The following is a 27,417-nucleotide window of genomic DNA, read 5'->3' as shown; positions in this document are numbered from 1 at the left end:
TAGACAGTGATATTTTTGCCCATTCTTCTTTGAAAAACAGCTCAAGCTCTCTCAGATTGGATGAAGAGCATCTCTGAGCAGCAATTTTCAAGTTTTGCCACAGATTCTCAATTGGATGTAGGTCTGGACTTTGACTGGGCCATTCTAACACATGGATATACTTTGATCTGGACCATTCCATTGTAGCTCTGGCTGTATGCTTAGGGTCGTTGTCCTGCTGGATGGTGAACCTCCACCCCATTCTCAAGTCCTTTGCAGACTCTAACAGGTTTTCTTCTAAGATTGCCCTGTATTTGGCTCCATTCATCTTCCTATCAACTCTGACCAGCTTCCCTGTCCCTGCTGAAGAAAAGCATCCCCACAACATGATGCTGCCACCACAATGTTTCACGGTAGGGATGGTGTGTTCAGGGTGATGTGAAGTGTTAGTTTTCTGCCACACGTAGCGTTTTGCTTTTAGGCCAAAAAGTTAAATTTTGGTTTCACCTGATCAGAGAACCTTTTCCCACATGTTTGCTGTGTCCCCCACATGGCTTCTCCCAAAATGCAAATGGGACTTCTTATGTTGATCTTCTTTAAACTATGTCTTTCTTCTTGCCACTCTTCCACAAAGGCCAGATTTGTTGAGTGCACAACTAATAGTTGTCCTGTGGACAGATTTCCCACCTTAGCTGTGGATCTCTGAAGCTTCTCCAGAGTTACCATGGGCCTCTTGGCTGCTTCTTTGATTAATGCTCTCCTTTCCCGGCCTGTCAGTTTAGGTGGACGGCCATGTCTTGGTAGATTTGCAGTTGTGCTGTACGCTTTCCATTTTCCAATGATAGATTGAACAGTGCTCCGTGAGATATTCAAAGCTTGAGATTTTTTTTCTATAACCTAACCCTGCTTTAAACTTCTCCACAACTTTATCCATGACCTGTCTAGTGTGTTCCGTGGCCTTTATGATGCTGTTTGTTCATTAAGGTTCTCTAACAAACCTCTGAGGGCTTCACAGAACTGCTGTATTTATACTGAGAATAAATTACACACAGGTGGACTCTATTTACGAATTAGTTGACTTCTGAAGGCAATTGGTTCCACTAGATTTTAGTTAGGGGTATCAGAGTAAAGGGGGCTGAATACAAATGCATGTCACACTTTTCAGATATTTATTTGTAAAAAAAACTGAAAACCGTTAATAATATAATTTTCCTTCCAATATAATTTTCCTTCCACTGCACAATTATGTGCCACTTTGTGTTGGTCTATCACATAAAATCAAAATAAAATACATTTACGTTTTTGGTTGTAACATGACAAAATGTGGAAAAGTTCAAGGGGTATGAATACTTTTTCAAGGCACTGTATATAGCATAGAAAAACCTGATCTTCCTAACATTATACCTAATGATCCTAATGTGACTTCAACATTTTGAATAAGTAGTCCAAAGCACTGCAATGTAGGAGGGGGCTAGCAGTGTCAGTGCCCATATCACAGTGGCGTATCCCAGTATGTGTATATATATATATATATACAGTGGGGACAGAAAGTATTCAGACCCCCTTAAATTTTTCACTCTTTGTTATATTGCAGCCATTTGCTAAAAACATTTAAGTTCATTTTTGTCCTTATTAATGTACACACAGCACCCCATATTGACAGAAAATCACAGAATTGTTGACATTTTTGCAGATTTATTAAAAAAGAAAAACTGAAATGTTACATGGTCCTAAGTATTCAGACCCTTTGCTTAGTATTTAGTAGAAGCACCCTTTTGTTCTAATACAGCCATGAGTCTTTTTGGGAAAGATGCAACAAGTTTTTCACACTTGGATTTGGAGATCCTCTGCCATTCCTCCTTGCAGATCCTCTCCAGTTCTGTCAGGTTGGATGGTAAACATTGGTGGACAGCCATTTTTATGTCTCTCCAGAGATGCTCAATTGGGCTTAAGTCAGGACTCTGGCTGGGCCATTCAAGAACAGTCACGGAGTTGTTGTGAAGCCACTCCTTCGTTATTTTTTGCTGTGTGCTTATGGTCATTGTCTTGTTGGAAGGTAAACCTTCGGCCCAAAAGTGTAGGTTATTCCTGCGCTACCTGGGAAAAAAGGTGTATAACTGGACAACTGCGGACACCGAATGGGATCAATCAAAGCCCATGGGCGGAGAAAATATAAAGAAAGTGGGCGCAGCACCCACTTTCTTTATATTTAAACCTTCGGCCCAGTCTGAGGTCCTGAGCACTCTGGAGAAGGTTTTCATCCAGAATATCCCTGCACTTGGCTGCATTCATCTTTCCCTCAATTGCTACCAGTCGTCCTGTCCCTGCAGCTGAAAAACACCCCCACAGCATGATGCTGCCACCACCATGCTTCACTGTTGGAACTGTATTGGACAGGTGATGAGCAGTGCCTGGTTTTCTCCACACATACCGCTTAGAATTAAGGCCAAAAAGTTCTATCTTGGTCTCATCAGACAAAAGAATCTTATTTATCACCATCTTGGAGTCCTTCAGGTGTTTTTTTAGCAAACTCCATGCGGACTTTCATGTGTCTTGCACTAAGGAGAGGCTTCCGTCAGGCCACTCTGCCATAAAGCCCCAACTGGTGGAGGGCTGCAGTGATGGTTGACTTTCTACAACTTTCTCCCATTTCCCAACTGCATCTCTCGAGCTCAGCCACAGTGATCTTTGAGTTCTTCTTTACCTCTCTCACCAAGGCTCTTCTCCCCCGATAGTTCAGTTTGGCTGGACAGCCAGCTCTAGGAAGGGTTCTGGTCGTCCCAAACATCTTCCATTCAAGGATTATGGAGGCCACTGTGCTCTTAGGAACCTTAAGTACAGCAGAAATTTTTTTTGCAACCTTGACCAGATCTGTGCCTTGCCACAATTCTGTCTCTGAGCTCTTCAGGCAGTTCCTTTGACCTCATGATTCTCATTTGTGTGTGTGTGTCACTGTGTCTGTGTATCTATCTATCCATCTATCTATCTATCTATCTATCTATCTATCTATCTATCTATCTATCTATCTATCTATCTATCTATATATATATATATATATATATATATATATATATATATATATATATATATATATATCGAGAGAGAGAGAGAGAGAGAGAGAGAGAGAGTTACTCTTCCAATTCTGATTATAATTTATCAAGATATAATGTATTGATTGTTGCTTGAATTACATTACAGTTAAATTTAGAGTTTGAAAGGCAGTTCAAACAACAGACATGTAGCACACTCCTCTAGTTAAACTGTCAGGTTAAATTTTGTTGTTGGCTTCACTGTAGCCACTGGAGCAGTGATCTGTTAATTATGTCTGATCAGGGCTTCGTATTGTTGGGTGCTTGATTTCTATCACATGGCTCTGGAAGAAGCTTCCAGAATATGGGGCACAAAGAGTCAAATGTTCGGTAGAAATATTTATTTTTCCCCAGCCAATCCCTGGAGGCATGCAGAAGGTAGCTGGGAAGGTGATAAATGTTCGAGATGCATTGACAGAATGCTGTTCCTCCACTAGGAGGGTTCCTATTCTTCTTTGGCTGATGCCCTTGGTAGACTTAAAAAGAGACAATAATTGCAGTCCTGTCCTCAGCAGAAGGACGGGTTCTTTAGAATGTTCAGATTTTTGAATTTTGGATTTTTATTCTTTTAGAAAATTTGTTTATGGAAAAATATGTTAAACGATAGTTCGTTAATTTGGATGTTTCCGAATTAACGAATATGCCAAATTTTAACGAAAATGAATTCAGAACGAAACAACTTGTGCATGTAACTGTGCTTGTGGCTGGTAGCCTCTGTAAAAGTTAGGGAGATCTGAGTTGTATTCAGTGGCCCTCCCAGGGGTTATCACTAAAAATCAAGAAAGACTAATGTGCTTGTGTATTTGTATTGTTAGATGAACATATCATAGCAATAGATAGGGTTGACACCTGACTGGTATTTTACTGGTTTGGCTGGTAAAGTTAGAATGCATTGCCATTATTATTACAGCAATAGGAAAAAAATCATAAGGCCAGATTTTTTTCCTGAAATATGACAGCCTCAGCAAAAGAAGGTCCTATTACCCTAATAATGAATTATAAGGGCTTCCTTATTAGGGTAGTGATATTAACGAGAAATCGGGGAATTCAACAATACCCTGCTCCTATTTTAACTTACACACTGCCAAGAGGAGGGATAGAGCACATGCTACACAAAACTAATGCCAGACAGAAAACAAATGAGCAAAGTAGATCTCCTGGGTGGATTCCTAATCCTCAATGAGTAGTGTTCGCCCTAGTTCAGTCTATAATTATCAGCATTATTACTATTATTTCAAAGATTATATGGCAGTGAACATTAAATTACAGCAATTATGAGAAGGAAACTAATCAGTTAGGTTGGTAAGAGTCACAAAGTGTGATGCTGTTAAAGTGGAACTTAATTTAGATTTTGTAGGCTCACCTTTCCTAAAAAAAAGATGTGCCCAAGCTCTACATATCCTTTCCACACTCTAATGTCCCGTACACCCGGTCAGACATTGATCGGACATTCCGACAACAAAATCCTAGGATTTTTTCCGACGGATGTTGGCTCAAACTTGTCTTGCATACACACGGTCACACAAAGTTGTCGGAAAATCCGATGGTTCTGAACGCGGTGACGTAAAACACGTACGTCGGGACTATAAATGGGGCAGTAGCCAATAGCTTTCATCTCTTTATTTATTCTGAGCATGCGTGGCACTTTGTGTGTCGGATTTGTGTACACACGATCGGAAATTCCGACAACGGATTTTGCTGTCGGAAAATTTTATAGCCTGCTCTCAAACATTGTGTGTTGGAAAATCCGATGAAAAATGTGTGATGGAGCCTACACACGGTCTGAATTTCCGACAATAAGGTCCTATCACACATTTTCTGTCGGAAAATCCGACCATGTGTACGGGGCATTACTGTCTCCTGCTTCTTCCACAGTCCAGCTGGAATTCTGTTTTAATAAAAATGGGTAGTAATGACTAAATAATTTCTGTTCAGTCACAAGTCTGTTCATATAAGTTAAAATAGGTGCATTGGATTATGGGGTAAATTTCCCCCAAACCCCATAATATCACTAGTGCTTTGCTTCCTTATGCATGCCTTTCCCTGCTAGTTATAGCAGAGTGCAAAACCACAAACAGCTATTTATAGCACAGAGCAGATACATCTATTCACTTTTACTTCACACCACAGCTTGCATTTTAAAGTGTTACTAAACCCAGGACCCTGCATTCACTATATCTGGTCTCCCACAGTACACAGTACGTTGAAATGCAATCATTTTAGTAAATATAAACTGCAAAATACCTTTTCTCATCAGCAGATTATAGCAGTCTTGTGACTTCTATCTGTGCCTAGTTACAGCTGGTAGGAGGAGTTTTCATATTGCACTGGCTGTCCTATCGGGATGCAGGACCACTGACCCTCTGTCTGCATAGTGCTGATTGGCCCTGTGGTGATCACATGCACTCTCCCAAGAAAAAAAAAAAAAAACTCTCTAGCAATACACATCAAACTGAGCATGTGCAGCCTGACTCAATTTACTCTGTCTTATCCAGGCATGTTTTGGGGGCAATGCAACGGGATAATCTGTGCATACAGGATCAAACAGCCTTTTTACACAATGCAGATGATTAACCCCTTAGGTTCCACAGTGAGTATAACAAGCATGCTTTACTGCATATACAGACTGATTTTACTGTTGTGGGTTTAGTAACACTTTAAATCCCACTCTAAGGGAGAAGGGAGGGGCAAATAAATTTGCTCCGCCCACCTATGGAACCGTGGCAGACTAAGGGTTAAGTTGGCAGTTAGTGAGATAACAGTTTTTTAAAATATATGGTGAAATGTTATTGGCTTAAAGCATGTCACATGTTAAAGTGGCACAAGCTAGCCCTTAAAAAAGAATTGAAAGTGTGTAGGAGCTGCAGTGGGTGGTGGATCAACAAAGAAGAAGGAGTGTACCACCCTTCCACTCATCGTCGCGGTCCTTATTATGTGGTTTGGTCCTTTTCTCATGAGAAGGGACAGTTCTGTAGAAATTGAACATGTTTTGTATTAACTCAAGCTGTTATGGCTGAGTTAAAGATGATATTTTATGGTATATTATAAGTGAAAGTGTTATGTTATATATATGTAAAAAGAGTGCAGCGCTAAACAATAAAGTGCATTTGTGTGAATACAGACAAATATCAAAATATCCGAATGTGCAGATAATCAACAGTATATAAACAATAATAACTATGAATAAAGCTTGAAGACACATATGCTAAATTACATCATGGTGCAATTGTGCAAACAAAAGGTTCATATAAAGCTGTATTCCATCAAAGAAAGTCTCATGGAAGAAGAGAGTGTTTGGAAATGACGATCATACACCTGAAGGCGTGACACCCATCATCATAACAAAAATGGAGGCTTACCGGAAAGCCAGCAACCCCTCTTACTCAGAGAGGTCACACAGCACTTGGTTGCATCTCTGATCCACTGAGAAAGAAGTCCGGGTGTTCCTCTCCTTTGGTATACAATGGGAGTTTCACAGCAACTCAGGATGCAAGATGCAGTGTAGGAAGCCTCAATATCAGAATTTTTAGGAAACAAAAGGACTCCACATAGTGTGATACTGTCTCAACATCCGGTTTATTAAGCAATACACTTACATAAAAGTCCAAGCTATGATCATGTCCCCCTGATAATGTCATTTATGATGAAACGATCGTCATTTCTTTGGCAATAAAATCAGAGTTATTTGAATGGTCATTTAATCATGTTTGTTTGAAGTTTTTCCTATTACAGTAGCATCTGAACAATCCTCTGTTGTGATCAATTTGCTGATATTTTGGCTGCTTAATTTCAGAAACAAAAAAGGAAGAGCCAAAAGAGAAGACTAAAGCTGAGAAGAAACCTGCAGCCAAAAGTACATATTTATTTTATTGTAACATGTTAAAACATTTGCCTAAGGGTTTGTGTACACAGCTTTAGACTCTTGAGCAAGTCAGATGCAACATGCTTTAAGTTAATTACAGGGAAAAAGGCTTGTAATTGAGATGGAAAAAAAACTTGTAATCAAGATTAATTTGAAATCAGTAAGAGTTCAGTTTTTCAGGTGCAATAATGTTAAAGTAATTGTAAAGCTTCAATTTATTTATTTTTTTGTTTTTTTTTTTTAAATAGCAAACATGTCATACTTACCTCCACTATGCACTTCGTTTTGCACAGAGTGGCCCAGATCCTCATTTTCTGGGGCCCTTCAGCGGCTTTTGCGGCTCCTCCCCGCATCAGATAACCCCCTAGGAGAAGCGCTCTCCCGGGGGATTACATTGCGGGCACGCTCCCGAGTCCAGCATTCGGCGTCCATAGATACTGCATGTAGGACTTGCCCTCACCCCCTGGCACCCGCGGCATTGGACTTGATTGACGGCAGTGGGAGCCAACGGCTGTGCTGCTATCAATCTATCCAATCAAGAGGCGAGAACCCTGGGCAGAGGAAGAGTGCGTCTCCGGAGTGGGAAATTCTAGAGCTCAGGTAAGTAAGACGGGGGGGCTGGGGGGCCAGTGAAAAAACACAAGAGTTTACAACCCCTTTTAACTTGTATGTAGGAGCAAAATAAAAGCAAAACACTGCATTACAAAAGTAACTAAATGTAGATGTGTGCTGCTTCAAAATTCAAACACTGCAATTTGTCATAAATTCTGCACAATCTAATATCAGATATAAAAACACAAAATCTGTCTACACTAGTTTTAAATATTTTAATGGATGAATAATCTGTTTAGCACTCTGTTTTGGCAAATTAGGCCCTCTTCCTTGTAGTTTATGCAACCCTCTGCCCTATAACACTGTGCAGCCACACTTCTTTGGGACATTATTTTCTTTCTACATTAGCACTGTACATCCTCCTCCCATGTAATATAACTTCTACCGGTGTACTTCATCCCACCAAAAACTCTACAAAGCCTATGGGCTCTAGGACCTAGACCAGCACAAGTTTATTTTCTTCATATCAGCAATAAACCCTGGAGCTCTTAATTATGTGAGAAAACTTAGTGAAACACACACTGTCCATAATCATGTTAGTCTGTGCCTCCCAGTATGTATGAACTGTACAATCAGTTTCACGAAGATATTATTTTTAAAATTGGAAATAGTTAAAAATGACTATTGTTCATAGTAATTATATGGTTAAATATTGATGTACTTTTTTCCTACAACCTGTTGTTTTATCCTTTTTTTTTTTAAGTAACTACAAAAGAAGAACCTGAAAAAGTTGCAAAACCTGAGAAAAAGGTTCCTGCCAAAGGTCAGTTCCATTTGTTCTATGTGTATTTGTCTGGAGAATTTAAGTGTGTTCTGTACCAGTATAAGCAAAGGTACAGTTCAGTTATCTATACACATATGTTGTGCTGTAACTGAGCTTGCAGCATTTTAGGTGCACTGTTCGAAGTTATTCTCCTAAGATACTTTATCACAGCATACAAAACACAAATATGTGAATGAAGCATTCTTTTATCTGGCAGGCGAATTCTTCTCTTGACGGTAATAAAAAAAAAGAAATAATAATACAATTTTCTATTTATAATAATATAATTTCCTATATATTCTTTTTTCCTATGTAACTGAATAAGCTGCCATTTACTACATGGTTCCCATTTACTCTAGTTAACCACAGATTGCTGCTCAGATTTGAAACGATTCACTATTTAGTGTTTCAGTATTCTGACCTGGCAAACCCCAGTGTACATAAAAAGGGTGTCCTAAATCAAATGATTAAGTCGAAATATTTGCTAGTGATTCACATAGAACAGTTTGTCTGGTGACTAGAAAGTAACAATAATACCAGCAATATATAACACATCCCCCAAACAGTATGCATTCTCCCTACAAGCAGTAAACATCCCTCTTTACCCAGCTTTATACCGCCTTACAGTGTACATCTAACCAGTGTACATCTCCTCAGCTGGGTTTATGGCTACTCAAGTTGTATTCTCCCTGTTATTTACTTTACATTTTCTCTCCAACAGACCCTATCCCCTCAATTCCTGAGGGTACCTCAATATTACTTCCAAAAGGGCCCAGCAGATGGACAACAGAGACATCTAAATACAATAGGAAACATGTCAAATGAGCCACAATGATGCAGTATTGCATGATGTGCTTTTTTACATGTAGTCATCTGCACCCCAGGTGCCCCCAATTTGTTTGATGCCATAACGAACACTTTTCACTGATTCACCATCTTTTGTCTTCCACACATTCTCATTGGCTATTTGTGAAGATGGAAAGAATTACTAGCCTGGCAGTTATTTTCCCTTAAATAGTTAATGCATGCCGCTACTGTCAGGGCCTACATCTGAACCTGGGGCCTCTGCAGTGTCTTGCTGTATCTTTTCTAGCTATGCCACTTGTGATTCTGGAAAGCTCGCTGTCTGATATCTTGGACAGTCTTGCCTTTTATCTTGTTTCTGATGAACCTTTAACTCTTTGCTCCTAACATGAATTCCCTGATTAAAGCCATGGGTCTGAGCTTTCTGTTTGCCAGATCTATCTTTGTTGCCATTTGTTACCGACCATTGGTTTGTCTCTCAACTACGCTTCAGCTTAAACCCAACCTGCAACTAATTGTTACTGACCTTTTATTTGTTTATGGACTATGCTTCTGCTTGATCCCTATCTGCTACATCTGTTACCAGACACCAGGGTGCTCACCTTCTGGTGAGGAGATTCTGAGGCCCATGATCTGACACTAGAATGCAGCAAAACCCATCTTCACTATCAGAAGCCCTGGTGACACTGTTTAAGGCTTAGACCCTGTGCCTCAGGTGAGCCTGTATCATCCACCAGGGTGATCTGCTTGTGTACTTATCCTGCTGGTTGGTGTGAACTACTCTACTGCTATAGCCACTGGTCTCCAAGCCTGACCCCTGACCGTGACAGCTATCTTCTGTCCTCCACATTTTCTGGAAGGACGGGGTGGGCAAACATCAGTGTTAGCAGGACATACTGAATGTTGCCATCAGAGCGGCCAGGCACAGAATGTAAAAGCATGATGACTGTATTTATATGGGAGGATATAGATTTATGACATTTTTTTTAATTGGTCAATCCTCCCAATTTTATTTTATTTTTTATGGCTTGCAGGGTTGTAAATTAATTAAAAGTGATATATCTCTTCAGAATTTTTATGCATATTGAAGTTCCCAGGTCTACACATCTGCTGCCACCATTACAAGGGGCCCCATTCTCTTTGCTGGATTTTTATTTATTTTTTTATATCATCAAGAATGAAACAGGAAAGTGGAAACAGTCAAAAGTGAGTGGGAACATCCAGGTGGGTGGGGAGTCTAGAAACATATCCAGAAATTATGAAATGGTTTTCTTGCCTCAAGAGTCCCCAAGGGATCTAAGAAGCCAGCAGATTACTTAGTATACCAGACTATTCTTGTAACTAATATTACTTTTACTTATACTAACCCTTCAATATAATTATATACTGATGAATAATTTGCACTTACTATTGTTTTTGTTCATGCCTGGGTACTTTTAGTAGATTATTACTTTTTCACTGATTTGTAAAACGTTGGTTTGTCTATAGTATTTTATATACAGTAGTTATATATTTTTAGGAATAAATAGAAATGGTCTGACTATAAAGTTAAGCATGTTTTTTGTTAATCCAAATCCCCTTCAGAAGAGAAGAAAGCAAAGGTCTCTGCAGTAAAGGAAAAGCCCAAGAAAGAAGTAACAGCCACGGTATCAGAAGCCAAGGTGACAAAAGACATAAAAGAAGCCAAAGTGGTGGAAGACAGTAAGGCTAAGCCTAAACCCAAAGAGGCAGAAAAGACTAAAGTGGAAGCCAAAGATGAGTTGCCAGGTAAAATATACAAAAAGAACTCTACTGAAGATCTCCCAAACAAAGGAGACATTAGTGAATCAGACTGTAAGAATGATCTGCAATCATATCTCCACCACAATCATAAATAAATGTATGAATAATATATGTACAGATTGTAGTGGGTTTTTATAGACTAACATATTATAAAGTCTGAATCATAAAGGGGCAGCAGTATCTCAGTTTTTGGGTTTTGTTTCTGTATCCTAAATATATGCTGCACGGAGTACCAATCAAACATCTCAAATATAGCTGTGGTGTGGAAGAAAACATCACCAAATCAAGTAAGAATATCCAATTGGCCATCTGATCCTTTTCAAGGAAGCATATCCATTTCAGATGGATAAAACTTTAAGAGGAAACGTCACAGATGTTTTTGTTTTTGTTTTGTTTTGTTTTGGCTAGACTTAGAACCAGATTTTTAATGTGGCTGTGTTCCTGATTTGCATTACATTGTCTCCCTGGCAGAAAGTTTTACTGTAAAATTTAATAGTAATCTGTTTATACACTTTCAATTTTATGGTTATTTTTGAATTTCCCAGGTTTATGAGGTGTTTAAGTGAGTACCCCTTCACACTGTTGCATTGTGATAACGTGAGGTAAAATGTGCATAATAACACACAAGCCACAACGGGGAGTGTTGTGGTACAGAAAATTTGGAAATGCATTTCAGTGCACTATTGTAGTAGTAACACACTCACACTGCAGCATGCTATAATGTGCATACTGTGTGTTATGTGCGCTGCAAAAAAAAAAAAGATTTACCTCAGTGTTGTTGTTGTGCTTTTACATGTGCTGCCAGCCAATTCAAAATGAATGGGCTACTTTAAATCAGTGCATCTTCATGCATGATAACACTCTGCGCTAATGCATAGGCATTAGTGCAATGCATTATGTGAATGGGACCTTAGTGTTAGGGTTTGTATAGGGGTGAGTTATGGTTAGGTGAGCTATTAGAGACTATACATATATCCTCATGGATGTTTATTTGTACCTAGTCTTGGTGGAAAAGGGCAAAACCAAGAATTACTGGGCTGGAATCCTGGTTCAATTTTCCTTATATTTTCTGATGGTTAGTGAAAGCTGTGTTTGCTGCTGCTGCTGCTCCCATTTATCCATCTGAGGAGAATATAGTGAGGCAGAAACCTTCTTCTGGGACACAGTGGTCATAGTGTCACCTGCTGATAGTTCACACATGATTTAAGCACTGCATAACAAGGTTGCTAAAAAGTACATAAAATAAAAGCTGTCAATTTTCCTAATGAGATGGAAGGAAAAGCTATGTTGTGCTAAATGTTGTGCTGTATATGTAATTAAACAGTTGACCTGTTTAATTGAAATTTTTATCTGGGAGTCTGTTTTGTGTTGTTGCTCTGTGAATAACCATTTAAGAAATGGCTGCAATACTGGTGAAGATTAATGGCATCAAAGTACCAAAAAACTGTTTTATCATTTTGTGTGGTGTTTTCATCATATCTCCTTATAATTAAAATCAATTTAAAGAAAAACTTGCTTTTGGGAAAAATATGCTTATGTTTTGTTAGCTTTCCTTATCCAATCAAAATGTGTATAATAAGGATATGAACAGAGCTTAATTTACTTAAGTCAAATGAGTTACAGTATGCTTGCATAGATTGCATGAGGGATCTCTGATCTTATGTAGAAAACCTTATTTGATGTGGTCCTCATGCCAACCAAACCTGTATTTACTCTGAACACCCAATCAAGTGCAAAGTTTAAAATTATTAATTCATCAACTAAAATTATTCATTAATATAATTTGCATAGGATTGGGTAATTGAAGCAAATACAAAATAATTTTTTGAGGCGCCATAGGCCTCACACACTGTGGCCTTTATGTTATGAATGGACTGCTAAATGCAGACCATGGTGTGGAGTAAAACAGCTGTTTATTGCAGACTGTGAATATCTGTTCCCCTTTTTTAAACAAGTCTGTTAAATCCCACAGTCTATCACACCTGTTCCAGCATATGCTTTGCTGCATGTGATGCCTGGTACTCCATCTATGGTAAAGAAAATGATCAAAAGGCGTTCCACTTTTTTCCTCAATACACAGTATAGCATTGTATAGCAACTAACTCTCACTACACACAGACTGTAGGCTCTCCCTACACTACTCCTGAATACACTGACAAACGGCTGCTGGTATGCCATCCTTTTATGGTGAGAGAGTTGGCACATAACACCGCACCAATATTGGTAATTCTAAGCTAGATAAACTAGGTTCTAAGGCCATGTGGTGCATTATGGTTAGAGTGAGAAAAATGTTGTGTGATTGGTAAATTTGGAAAATTTATTTATATTTTTAAAGATTTACCATATCTTGATCTCACAATACCAATGAACAAGCTAATTTCTTCAGCTAGTGTTCCTTTCTGTTCATGGGATGTAAGAGATATACCCAGTACTTCAGGGTATGGTAATTATGTGGTTGCTGTTTTCTCATGTGACAGCACTGGTGCTTATTGGTTGGCATGATATTAGAAAGAAAGTAAGTCTTTGGCCGTATGTATGCAGGGGTTCTAGTTAAGGCCTGCAGCTATCCAACTCTGATCATTTACTGTTGAACCAGTACTAGCTTGTTGAGGTACATGACCCTTTGTATAAACACTACCAGAAATCCATATGCAAGAAAAAAAACTCTATGGTCCATAGATTTCTATGGAATATTAGGGAGTCTTATTTGTTCAAAAATAAATAAAAAGAAAATCTGAGCTAGTGTGTGACAGACCTAGCCGGGAGAGAGACTTTTGGAGGGGATTGAATGCTAGCCTCTTGCCGATCGATCATGGGCCCTGGCATTTGGGGGAACGGTGCTCCTTGTGAGCTGTATGCCTGGGGACCCTTGAAGTGGTATTACTGTGGATTCGGGTCCTGGTCCCCCAGGACACACAGACTCTGGGGACCCTGTGTATGCCATATGGGAAATGGTGACTTGGTGGGTATGTCTTGGATTGCTTAAAATGGGACAGTAATATTTATCCCCAATATCTCCCAGGATATATATGTAAAGACTATTATTGGTTTGTTTGATTCTGAACTCAACATGTTAATTGAGTGAGCTGATCACATTAGCCTCCAGGACTGGCTAGAAGATGAACAGTCTACTCCTACTATAAGTGTTGATGACTAAGCTGAGGAGGGGGGAGAACACTGTTTGTATTGTTAATTGTAATTAGCTCCTGCTATTGTGAAAATGTCCTGTGGCTGTACTTATGATAATGTATAATGTACTGTGTGAAGCTCGGTGACCACATGTCTGGGCAAACGGTCATGTTAGTAAACTAGCTCATGTTAATTAGCTTAATTAGGTTACAGGTGTATTGTTAGAGTAATATGAGCAGGAGGTATGCACCCCCTCTTTTACTGTATAAAAGAGCCTGTATTCCTGTCAATAAAAGGAGATTCCTGGTTGAACTTACATACAGCCTGCCTGGTGTTTGTTCTGAGCTACACAACTGGATTAGAACGGCACATAACTGTAGTTCTAATCCCGGAGCATCGGATAACCGAACCATCAGATGTTGCGATCTGCAATCTGAATCTATAGCCGCAGAGGAGTGTCGAGAGTGGAACCGAGCGAGCAAGGGGCTCGTTACATTGGTTGGCAGCGGTGGGATTTGCTCTCTAGTTACTGGGACACTCCAAACCAGCCTGCAGGAGAGCCACGCTGAAAGACTTACTTGAGAGCCGCGGAGGGACCGGTGGGATCGTGCTTCCTTGCCGTGAACACATCCAAACCATCACCTGGATCCAAGGTCCAGATAGCAGGAGAGGAGAGGTACAGATACCAGCCACCATGGAAGAGGAATTCAGAAGGAGGTTGCAAGAGATGCAGATACAGCACAGAGGACCAGTATCAGAGCAGGTCCTGCTAGGATGGTTTGATTCTATCCGCTGCAAACTCTGGTAGCCCGTGAGCAGCGAAACCAGGGAAAGTTCTCCCCTCCATCCATGTAAGGTACTGGTCGCAGTATGAAGTGCGAATGCTGTTGTTGGGGGAACAGCCGAACTAGGAGTGGACAGCCGAGTTAATCAGGCTGATCCGGCCAGAAATGCGGTTGGACGAGAGCTACAGAGCCCTCCGGTGGTATGTAGCCCAAGTGTGCCCGTGGATAGCGGATGACAGTCCCATGGAAGGCTTTGACTACGATGGCCTGGGATTGTTATACTGAAAGCTGTCCAGGGACCCTGACTTTGGGAGTAATCGGGAGTGGTGTTTGGAGGAAATAATGGAGCACAGAGAGTGAAGACTGAATGTCTCAGAAGTGCACTGGGCACAGAAAGATTTGGAGTTTCTGGCCGTTCAGGAATGGGAGCTGGAGATCGCCTACAGACAGCTGTTAGACTCTGCTCAGCAGCAGGGTGGTGCTCCCTTTGCCTGGGACTATCATGAAATACCAGTTGACAACTCTGAAATCCTGGCTGAATAGTTCACAATGTGGCAGAGTAACAGTGTGCTTTGCCAACCTGTCCCCGCAGCTATGGTCACGGAGGTCTTATGGCAGATGCAGCAAGTGTTGACTGACCTTGATGAACCTGTTTCTGCATTGGATGATCTTGGATGGAGGAATGTGCCTGTCCAGCAGAATGCCAGAGAATCGGCAGTGGAAAATCTGGAGATCGCTATCCCCAAAGCTGAAGTGCTGACAACGGGGCAGAGCTCTGCTAACCTCTGCCCAGCACTGACAGTATCTTCTGGGTTCCACGGACAGGAGATGGTGAACCTTTATCCCCAGACACCAGTTGCAGAGACAGGGGATTTGATAGACTTTTCTGCTGAGGAAGAACAACCTGGTGAGCCTCCAGCAGAAGAGCTGTTATTAAGGTCACTGTGCTCTGCCCAGCACCAACAGAAGTATCTGTGAATTTACAAGGAACTTCCCCAGCTGAAGCGCTGGCAACTGACAGAGGATCCAAGATCTCTGCCCTACACCTGCGGCGGTTCCGGAGGCTCACGGTGAGAAGGAGGTGGTCACTTCCCAGCAGCAGATCAGGATACGGGGGAGAAGGGAGAGCAGGTGTTCGTCGTCCCGCCCCAACAGTTAGCCAGAGCAGATGGTGTGGGGTTTCCAGCAGAAGGGCTGGCAACAGGGCCGAATACTGCTGGACTCTGCCCTCAACTAACAGAGGATGGATTTCCTGTGAAGGTGAAAGGGACTTCCGTCTCCACCTGTATACCCCAGGGATGCTGGGCAGTCGGCCCAGATCCCCAACAGCATGACGGAGTGAGCCCAGACACCCTGTCTTCTCTCAGAAAGGACTCAAGGGAGAAAGGACTCAAGGGAGAAGGGCCAGTTCAGGCCTCTCCCCAGCGGCAGATCTGTTCTCTGAGAGAGGCAGAGGTTGGCTGGGTGAGTAATGCTTTGTTTGGAACAATTTGCTTGGGGTACTGTGTGGGTACAGGCATTAGAGGACTGGAATTACTGACTAACTTCGGAGTCAACCCATCTGGGGTCTCCTCCTGTGTTAGTCTCCTGCCGAAAGGGGAGAAATATGACAGACCTAGCTGAGAGAGAGACTTTTGGAGGGGACTGAATGCAAGCCTCTTGCCGATTGATCATGGGCCCTGGCATTTGGGGGGAATGGTGCTCTTTGTGAGCTGTATGCCTGGGGACCCTTGAAGTGGTATTACTGTGGATTTGGGTCCTGGTACCCCAGGACACACAGACTCTGGGGACCCTGTGTATGCCATATGGGAAATGGTGACTTGGAGGGTATGTCTTGGATTGCTTAAAATGGGACAGTAATATTTTTCCCTAATATCTCCCAGGATATATATGTAAAGACTATTATTGGTTAGTTTGATTCTGAACTCAACATGTTAATTGAGTGAGCTGATCACATTAGCCTCCAGGACTGGCTAGGAGATGAACAGTCTACTCCTACTATAAGTGTTGATGACTAAGCTGAGGAGGGGGGAGAACACTGTTTGTATTGTTAATTGTAATTAGCTCCTGCTATTGTGAAAATGTCCTGTGGTTGTACTTATGATAATGTATAATGTACTGTGTGAAGCTCGGTGACCACAAGTCTGGGCAAAAGGTCATGTTAGTAAACTAGCTCATGTTAATTAAGTTAATTAGGTTACAGGTGTATTGTTAGAGTAATATGAGCAGGAGGTATGCACCCCCTCTTTTACTGTATAAAAGAGCCTGTATTCCTGTCAATAAAAGGAGATCCCTGGTCGAACTTACATACAGCCTGCCTGGTGTTTGTTCTGAGCTACACAACTGGATTAGAATGGCACATAGCTGTATTTCTAATCCTGGAGCATCGGATGACCGAACCATCAGATGTTGCGATCTGCAATCTGATTCTATAGCCGCAGAGGAGTGTCGGGAGAGTGGAACCGAGCGAGCAAGGGGCTCGTTACATAGCGTTCATATGAAAAGGGTGTACAGTCCTCAAGGCGCCCTAACAGGTCATGTTTTCAGGTCTTCTATTATTTTACACAGGTGGTTTGATCAGTTTCACTGCCTTAGTAAATACCACAGCTGTTTCATCTGAGGGCAATCTTGAAAACATGACCTGTTGGGGTGCTTTGAAGACTGGAGTTGAGAAACGCTGCTCTGATCATATGCTTTTTCAAAAGCAAACTTAGTGTGTTATTCTTTAAGTATATTAATATTAAAATAATATTACATTCACCAATCATTTTTAAAAATCATAGGTCAAAATTGCATGCCTCCTAGGTGAACATTGTGTGAAGCTTAGGTCAAAATAGTGATAAATAGATCCCAAAAAGATTTGTAGATTGGAGGGACCTTTGTATTTGACTCGACCTCTTTCGACTTCCCTTCAACCCAAACTAATGCACACAACTTTACTTCATTCACTAAGCTAATTGAATATTATTGTGTGCATTGTGCAGCAAAAGCAATAGTGCAGAACTTGAGTGTGTAAATAGCAACTATGGCTGTCACCATGTAAATAGCAATTATAAATAATGCATAATAAAAGGATTTTTAAAGCATTAACACGCAGTTTTACCATTATCATTTTTAAAGTGATTGTAAAGGCAGAAGGTTTTTTTTATCTTAATGCATTTTATGCATTAAGATAAAAAGCCTTCTGTGTGCAGCAGCCCCCCCTAATACTTACCTGAGCCCCCTTTAGATCCAGCAATGTTGTAGGATTGTCTCAGCTGCCCTAGACTCCCCTTCTCATTGGCTGAGACAAAAGTGCGGCGGCATTGGCTCCCGCTGCTGTCAAAGTCAGTCAGCCAATGAGAAGAGAAAGGGGGTGGGCCAGGCCACAGCTCCATGTCTGAATGGACACAGGGAGCTGTGACTCGGCTTGGGTGCCCCTATAACAAGCTGCTTGCTGTGGGGGCACTCGACAAGAGGGAGGGGTCAGGAGTACTGAAGAGGGTCTAGAAAAGAGGAGGATCTCGGCTACTCTGTGCAAATCCACTAAACTGGGCAGGTAAGTATGACATGTTTGTCATTTTTACCTTAGAAAAAAAAAACAGACTTTACAATCACTTTAAGTGTATGTAAACCAAACATATTTTAGCTCTGGGTGGAGTGTGAATTGGTTAGGGCCTCAAACACTGTTTTGCTGTCTGTGTCCCCACTGAGGAGATTAGCAGCTCTGTTTGTACTGGTGATCATTGTTAGCAGGAGAAAGTGAGGGAAAAATTGAAAATGTTATCTGAGTCAAAAACAAGAGTTGAGCATAAATCAACCAATAGGGACAGTTGTTCTGGAATTTCCCTTCCTTTGGAGAGTTTCCTTCTCATTTCCTATTGCATCCCCAGACAGAAAGTGAAGGGAAATCTCCTCAGCAGGACACAGGCAAAATAAACCTAAATCTTTCCTTCTCTATTCAAACTAAAAAAGAAAGGTTTTGGATATACATTACCTTCAGTTTAGCAGATCTCTTTTTTACATATACCTAGAATATAATTTCAAAAGACTATATCTTTTGTCTAATACCCAAAAAATCATGACCCCATTGTGCAGCAGACTCTTGATATTCAAACCCAAGAACATATTTCAGAACAAGATATAACATGTCTTAAATACAGAACTAGTACTTCTAGTATTCGTTTTAACTTATATAGAAAGAAATTTGATAAGGCATTTGTTAGTATTGTAAACTGTGCAAACTATATAGCAAGCAAATACAATATTAAATAAAAGGCATAAAGCAAATGGTAAGCATCAACATTTTCTCCAAGCCCTGATTTTCTTTTCTGATGTGTTTATTTTTCTTTCCCTCTATTGCTCAGGCAAACCGCATATTGATATTTGCTTCCTGTTGATTAGTATTTTCCTTTTTTGTTCTGTCAGATCAATATCAGTTCTGTCGCTATGTGGTTGACATGTATGCTCACGGGGATTTATATACAGGTATTTTACAAAGTTTTTGAACGTTGGCTTAATATTCTGTGCTTTTCTGAACAATGAACTTACCTTTGCTCTTAATTCCTTGTGGATAAGCTGCTGCCACTGAATAGACTCTGTAATAATGATAGGATTGAAAAGCTAATTGTGCTTAAATCTGCATGGATAGTACCTTCCAAAATGTCTTAATAATGGGGTTTACCTGTCACACAAACCTAATAAAAATCTGGTGTGCAAAGATAACCCTCACACTTTACAAGCTGAATTCCATTTTGCTGAATTCCATAAATATGTGGTAACAATTCATAGTGGCCAGCTGGAAACATTTTTTTGCTCTAATTTAAGTCATCTAGCTCTAAAAAAAATCTTCCTTTCGATCTATTCCTTTATCCACAAGAATAAAACTTTTATCCATTTACTAATTGATGCCGAAAGTTTTGTAGAGTTTACAGTGCCTGTGCATGGCTCTGAACAGTGTATTAGCAAGATTAAACTTCACCTGTATCATTGAAGCAAATAATATGCTGCCAGAAGGAAGGAAAGGTAAAGCCATTTTTAAGTCCCTCCTCTTTACCAGAATGTCTCTCTTATATGTGTGCAAGGGCCTCTGTCGATGGACGTTTGTTTGCTTAAAACAGGTTATGCATTTCTATACAAGTCTATGAAAATGCAAAACCTACTTGAAACAGGTCAAATGTGGGCCATAAGGAGGTCATATGCACTTGCCAATAAATATTTACAGAAGTGCTTTTAACCAATGTCAAAATGAAGCATTGACACAAGCCCAAAGCACATTGCCCTACTGTATATACTGAGGTTAGCTAGGAGAAGTCTGAAGTGACTTTTAGCCATGTTTTGAGATGCTGAGTGACAACTGAGCCTGTTACAACTATCTCTCCTTTAGCCTTTCCTCCTAGACAGGGAGTACCAAGTGTTAGATAGGGCATTAAATGACTACAGGCGGTCCCTGGGTTACAAACAAGATAGGATCTGTAGGTTTGTTCTTAAGTTGAATCTGTTTGTAAGTCGGAACAGGTACATTTTTTAAGTGTAGCTCCAGCCAAAAAAAAACATTTTTTAAGCTTTTTGGACAGCATAGGAAAGGGTTAACACCCCTGTCACATTTGTTTTGCTGTCTGTGCCCCTGTTCAATTGGATTTTGAAAATTTTGGGTTGTTGTGCAAACAAGCCTTGGTGATAAAGCATCAGTGGTGGTACCTTTTCCCATAATAACTCTTACAGGAGTGAATTTCCCATCCTAGGGATAGATTTCCTCTCACTTCCTGTTGTCTCCCTCCGTTTGTAAGTCGGATGTTTGTAACTAGAGGACCACCTGTATTCCAAAACATCATCAATGGACTGACCAAAAACAGTCTCTATTTCTACCTTCCTTCTTCAAAGCATTACATTTACTACCAAATTACAGGTGTTTAAATAACTATGATATGGTGACAATACCCAGCCAAACAAAAAAGAATGATTTTAGCAATTTTAAGTAAAGGATACAAATGGCCACAAAAGTCACACATGTGAATAGATCCAGTACATTGTAATACTGATTCATGATAATGTGTATAGTTAAGCTGGTACTGCTGTTTAGTTTACTGGCTTTGGGGAGATTTCCCAGCATGTAGTGAAAAGATATAACATTTGTGTTTGACCAGCCTAGTGTCATTGTCGCTACCAGTGGTGCATGTGGTCAATTGTCCCTACAGCTTATACCTATTCTCTGTACACTGAGCCTAATCATTTGTACGTATGATCCCCACACTACACTACTTTACATTAAAATGATTGTAACTCTATTCAACTAAATTAAAGATCTGGCCACTCATAGCTGATTTTTCTGCTTGACTCATCTGTCAGTTTGTTACATACAGTATCTCACAAAAGTGAGTACACCCCTCACATTTTTGTAAATATTTTATTATATCTTTTCATGTGGCAACACTGAAGAAATGACACGTTGCTACAATGTAAAGTAGTGAGTGTACATCTTGTGCAACAGTGTAAATTTACTGTCTCCTAAGTAAAAATGTCCAAATTGGGCCCAAAGTGTCAATATTTTGTGTGGCAACCATTATTTTCTAGCATTGCCTTAACCCTCTTGGGCATGGAGTTCACCAGAGCTTCACAGGTTGCCACTGGAGTCCTCTTCCATGCCTCCATGATGACATGACAGAGCTGGTGGATGTTAGACCTTGCTATCCTCCACCTTCCATTTGAGGATGCCTCACAGTTGCTCAATAAGGTTTAGGTCTGGAGACATGCTTGGCCTGTCCATAACCTTTACCCTCAGCTTCTTTAGCAATGCAGTGGTAGTCTTGGAGGTGTGTTTGGGGTCATTATCATGTTGGAATACTGCCCAGTGGCCCAGTCTCCAAAGGGAGGGGATCATGCTATGCTTCAATATGTCACAGTACATGTTGGCATTCATGGTTCCCTGAATTAACTGTAGCTCCCCAGTGGCATCAGCACTGATGCAGCCCCAGGCCATGACACTCCCACCACCATGCTTGACTGTAGGCAAGACACACTTGTCTTTGTACTCTTCACCTGGTTGCTGCCACACATGCTTGAAACCATCTGAACAAAATACGTTTATCTTGGTCTCATCAGACCACAGGACATTGTTCCAGTAATCCATGTTCTTAGTCTGCTTGTCTTCAGCAAACTGTTTGTGAGCTTTTTGTGCATTAACTTTAGAAGAGACCTCCTTATGGGATAACAGCCTTGCAGACAATTTGATGCAGCGTGAGGTGTATGGTTTGAGCACTGACATGCTGACCCCCCACACCTTCAACCTCTGCAGCAATGCTGGCAGCACTCATACGTCTATTTCCCAAAGACAACCTCTGGATATGATGCTGAGCACGTGCACTCAACTTCTTTGGTCGACCATGGCGAGGCCTGTTCTGAGTTGAACCTTGTCCTGTCAAACTGCTGTATGGTCTTGGCCACTGTGCTGCAGCTAAGTTTCTGGGTCTTGCCAATCTTCTTCTAGCCTAGGCCATCTTTATGTAGAGCAACCATTCTTTTTTTCAGCTCCTCAGAGAGTTCTTTGCCATGAGGTGCCATATTGAATGTCCAGTGACCAGTATGAGAGAGTGAGAAGAATAACATCAAATTTAACACCCCTGTTCCCCATTCACACCTGAGACCTTGTAACACTAATGAGTCACATGACACTGGGGAGGGAAAATGGCTAATTGGGCCCAATTTGGACATTTTCACTTAGGGGTGTACCCACTTTTGTTGCCAACGGTTTAGACATTAATGGCTGTGTGCTGAGTTATGTTAAGGGGACAGTAAATTTACACTGTTATACAAGATGTACACTCACTATTTTACGTTGTAGCAACGTGTCATTTCTTCAGTGTTGTCACATGAAAAGATATAATAAAATATTTACAAAATGTGAGGGGTATACTCACTTCTGTGAGATACTGTATATCTGGAACCCTAGGGCAAAGTGGAGTAGGAACTCTAGCTTCTTGTATTTCCATGAGGTGTAGTGACCCAGTAGATTTTTTTTCCCTCCCAAGCATCCCTAAAGTGATTCTAAACCCTATTTTTTCCTGAAAAGAAAAATGAGGTTTATACTTACCTGCTCTGTGCAATGGTATTGCCCAGAGCGGTCCCTTGACTCCTTTTTTGGGGTCCACTGTCGGCGTACTCCACTCGTCTGCTCCCCACTGGCATACTCCCCAAGCAGCCATCATGCGACATGGCTACATCTCCCCCCCCCCCCACTGGATTTGACTGACAGCAGCAGGAGCCAATGCCACCACTTTAACAGAAAAAGCAGTTTTGGGAACTGATTATTTTGTTATAAAAGGTAAGTGATAATGAGACTTACTATTTAGTTTGACATGCCCCTTTGTGCAACAGTTTTTAAAATTAGAATCATGGTAGTCCTGTAGTGAAATTGCCATCTGTCAGTCAATATAAAGTTTGATATCAATACCTCAGTTTGCTCATACTATTGTTTGGTAAAGTTATCTTTTAGAATAATATAATGAAAACACAGGGCACACTTTATACAAACACTGTCCCTTATGGCATGTGATTGTTTTAGCAAAACTAGTGCTAGAATATGCTAGTTCAAGGGAGAATGGGGTCTGGTTTGCATGCAGAGCTAATTTCTATTTGCAAAGACCACAAGACAAAAGAAAATTGAGATGTTTTCTAAACTATAATGAGCTTTGAGACTCCTCTCCACATGCCCTACGCTATCGTCCCCTACCACTTCCCCATTAAAGCTGCAAATATCCAAAAGTGGTTTTAAAAAAAGAAAAATAAAGTAGTTTATTTTTTGGGCTAGGTACTGGCTAATGGGTGCCATTATTGTAAATACTGTTCTGTACAAATGTAGATTATTATTTTTTACAATGACCGCTTAAATAGCTTAAATGACTTTGTACCAACATGCACCACTGTTGCTTTGTAAAAATTAGCTTCTTGCAGCAGTTCTGTTTTGGCAGTCATACATCATAAATTCTCACCCATGTTATCCATATGAGTTGTATATCTAACCTCATCAAGTCTCCACTTGTTTCATCACATAGTATCCTGTTTTTTGTCCTGACCATATGTTTTGGGCTTTTACATTCTGTCTCATAATTGATACCAAGTTCTTAATACATGAAGCAAAACATCTCGGCAACACTTATTTTTAGCTCTGTACATCTGTTGACATTCTTAATAGCAGCATGTTTCTAAATTGTTGGAAGGCATATTCCCAGTCTTAAATATTATACTGGTTGATATATAAACACATGTGAACTGACTACTGAATTATTATGTTATTCTAATGTTTCTAGTAAGTTAAAAAAAAAAGCTGTGGGTCTATGCCTAGAGCTTAGGTAGCAATTGAAAAGTCTTTTGTGCCTGATGATCTGCATAATAATTATGTTAATTGCTCTCAAGAGCATGCTTTCAAACTTTAAGATCTGGAATCTGAAGTGACATATGTAGGAGTGTATCAGGATTCCATTACTATTCTGTTCTGGTGACAATAGGGTTGGTTTACTAAATGAATGCTCCCTTTGCAAAGTGTATATTAACTTTGATTGTTAGTTAACAAGATGAATTTAGCTTAACATTGACTACAGTAATACTACAGTAGGGTGGAGCATAGGACGGTTTGGTTTCTAGTCCACAACGACCTGAGAAACCAGGAATCTGCCACCTGTACTTGGTCAAGGGATGTTTATAGATGTGGCTGTGTGGCGGGGAACACCTTTACTTTTGTGATGAGGCCAGTACATTGACAACCTCCTCATGTGCTTTTTCAGGTGGGTTTGAACTAGGAATCCAACAGGCCTGAGCTCATCCCCAATCTACAGTTGCCAAAATAAAATGTCTTAATGAATTAGTGGCAACCATTTGTGCTACATTCGTTATTAGTTACAGTTATATATTTATCTCATATTATACACAGTATATTATACAACACCAACAAATATGCCGATTTCAAAAAATCATAGCAATTAAGATAAAATACACTTTAATGCCTTTTGAGAATTAATATTAGCAGTTTGCTTAAATAAACCAAATAATCAATTAAAGTGCTATAAGAAAAATTTCAGAACCTGCCTTGATACGACATTAAAGCAAAACAGCTTTATCCTTCTTAAAGAGTCAACTACTCCTTTTTATTGGAAGATCAGATATCACTGTTCTCCATATGCATTAGTAATCTGTGCTAGAGCATTTCTTTTTTTTTTTTTTTTTTTTTTTTTTTTTTTTTTTTTTTTTAAAGTAAAGTTTATTGAATTCTTGAGAAAATACATCGAACAAGACAGATGGAAAGGAGCACAGCGCTCATCGAGTACAGATTATAATAACGGTACAGTTGTTATATATGATGTCAACAGAAAATCTTGAATAGACATAAACATGTAACCTAAACACATATGTTGCTATGAGCTTTGGGAGTCTCGGCACCAGAGCCCCTTCTGGGAACTGACTGGTGCTAGAGCATTTCATTTGAAGAATGAATACACTAACAAAATAAACAACTCTACTGCATATTTGGATAGAACTATATTTGCTTAACTATATCTTCATGTTTTTTTTTAATTATGCTGTGTACTCACTGGCTGACACAAGCCTTAAGAAACACAATTTTTAGCTTTTTGTATTCTTCAGTGCAGTCTCAATTTTTGACTTCTGTGAACAGACAGCATAAGGCCACCATTCACAGCACCCTATTGTTAGTGTATACTACTAAATAAGATTACTTGGCTGTCACCAAGGAAAAGACATTTCATAAACTGGTAAAGTAGACATCAGCAGATTAAAAGCAGATGCAATGCTTCACCTCTTCTAATGCTGTACATACAAATTGTGCTGCTTAGTATTTGTCACTTTATAAAAGTTTTAATGTCAAGAAGGACCTCTCTAAAACTGTGTCTTTGGCTACAAATTCAAAGAGAAGAAAGGGTGCCACTCACCAACCCAGTGCATTAGTGTGTAGATGAATGTGGCCTCAAACAGTGCTGCTCCAGCCACGCCCCCCTGACATGTTTTGCTCCACTAACTGCGGCTTGGTCACAGAACTCTGTGACCAAGCCCCAGAGAGAAGAGCAAAACATGTCAGAGTGGCCTGGTTGGGGCTGAAGCTGGGCTAGCTGAGGCCACATCCTTCTACATACTAATGTACTGTGGTGGTGAGCAGTGCCCTTTTCTCTTTTTAAATAATGCTCTTACACTTCTGAATGGTGCACTGACGCTAGCTCCCTTGGCGGGGAGACCTCTGTCTCAGTTTAGAGGAGCACTGCAAGTTTCATTTGGATCACTTTGGCCACAAATTATTTACTATAATTATTACATTGAACTAGCTGAATTTTGCTATTGTAACATCTACTACAGCTAGTCTGTCCCTAAAACTAAAGCCTAGAACAAATAGTTCTTTTAAATGATTAAGTTGGATAGTATTAGTTTGCAGATATCAGCCACTGAAGAATCTCCAGAAGTCAATACTTCCAATAATTTTGATGCCCTGGTCCCCTATTGCTCTATGTGGTTCCTCCTGATCTCTACATCCCTACAAGATACATTAGTGATGTAGGGCCCACCAGACTGAAATAATGAGCTCAGTAGGGGCCCATAAATCCGAATCTTCAGTAGGCAATTTCACCCTAATACTGCAGCAATCTATGTCACAGCTGTCAGAGGAGGTGAGTAACTAAGTTTTCACTTGCAGGGAGCAAATTATTTTAGGTTTTAGCAGCTGCATTACTTTAAGCTAGACATGTGCAAAATGGAAAATAAAAATTTTGTTTCAGATTCGTTATGTTACTACCTTTGTTTTGTTTGGAATTCTTTAAGTTTGATTTTGGAATTTATTTAGTTTTGTTTTTGTGAAATTTTATCTTGTTTTCGTTTAAAATATATTTCATTTATTAATGTTCTAGTGAGTTTCAACTTTTCAGAATGATTAGAATTTGGATTGGTCAAAAAACGACTGACCGATTCAAATTTTATGTGAAGTAATAGCTGGTTGTTAAGCAGGGAAGCCGGCCGCCCGTGTCCTTAACAACCATAAGTCATCATCTGTCAGCGGCTTCCCCACTGACAGATGAATGTAAAGAAAAAGAATGCCAGCATTTCCCGGCAATAGAAAAATGTAAAAAAAAGGGAACATTTTAAAACCGCCAAAACGATGAGTGAGCGCACCCTCCTAAACTATACCAGGCCACATGCCCTCAACATGGGGGGTGGGTGCTTTGGGGCGGGGGGGCTCTGCACCCCCCACCCCAAAGCACCTTGTCCCATGTTGATTTTGTTCCTGACAACCCTGGAATGTGGTTGTTGGGGTCTGCGGGTGGGGGCCTTATTGGAATCTGGAAGCCGTTTAAAGGGGGCTCCCAGATCCCGGCCCTCAAGTGAATGGGGATCGGGTACATCGTACCCCTACCCATTCACCAAAAAAGTATCAAAGAATTAAAAACCCCCAGAAACTGTTTTTGACAAGTCCTCTAATAAAAAAATAAAGATTAAAAAAATGTGTCTCTCGATGTACATCCAACGTCAATCACGACGCCCACCGAACCCGAACAATAGAAAAAATTAAAAAGCTACCCGCCGTATGCCTCCTCTCCACTTTGACTGACCCCTTGTGACGTCAGATGACGTAACGTGACA

At 40.4% G+C, this 27,417-nt stretch overlaps 1 protein-coding gene across 1 annotated transcript in view; it reads left to right on the top strand.

Moving 5' to 3' along the window:
- Positions 1-27,417, top strand: part of LOC141141259 (uncharacterized) — a 1,017,917-nt gene that overhangs the window by 321,236 nt on the left and 669,264 nt on the right. Inside the window, exons 18-21 of the mRNA XM_073628940.1 lie at positions 6,862-6,921; positions 8,246-8,305; positions 10,694-10,876; positions 19,213-19,272. Of these exons, the coding sequence (XP_073485041.1) occupies positions 6,862-6,921; positions 8,246-8,305; positions 10,694-10,876; positions 19,213-19,272 (363 nt within the window). The remainder of the gene's footprint in view (positions 1-6,861; positions 6,922-8,245; positions 8,306-10,693; positions 10,877-19,212; positions 19,273-27,417) is intronic.

The sequence above is a fragment of the Aquarana catesbeiana genome, linkage group LG04 (genome assembly GCF_042186555.1).
Source record: "Aquarana catesbeiana isolate 2022-GZ linkage group LG04, ASM4218655v1, whole genome shotgun sequence".
NCBI classification, from domain to species: domain Eukaryota; kingdom Metazoa; phylum Chordata; class Amphibia; order Anura; family Ranidae; genus Aquarana; species Aquarana catesbeiana.
The sequence above is the reverse complement of the archived record's forward strand: the minus strand, read 5'-3'. Positions and strand labels throughout refer to the sequence as shown.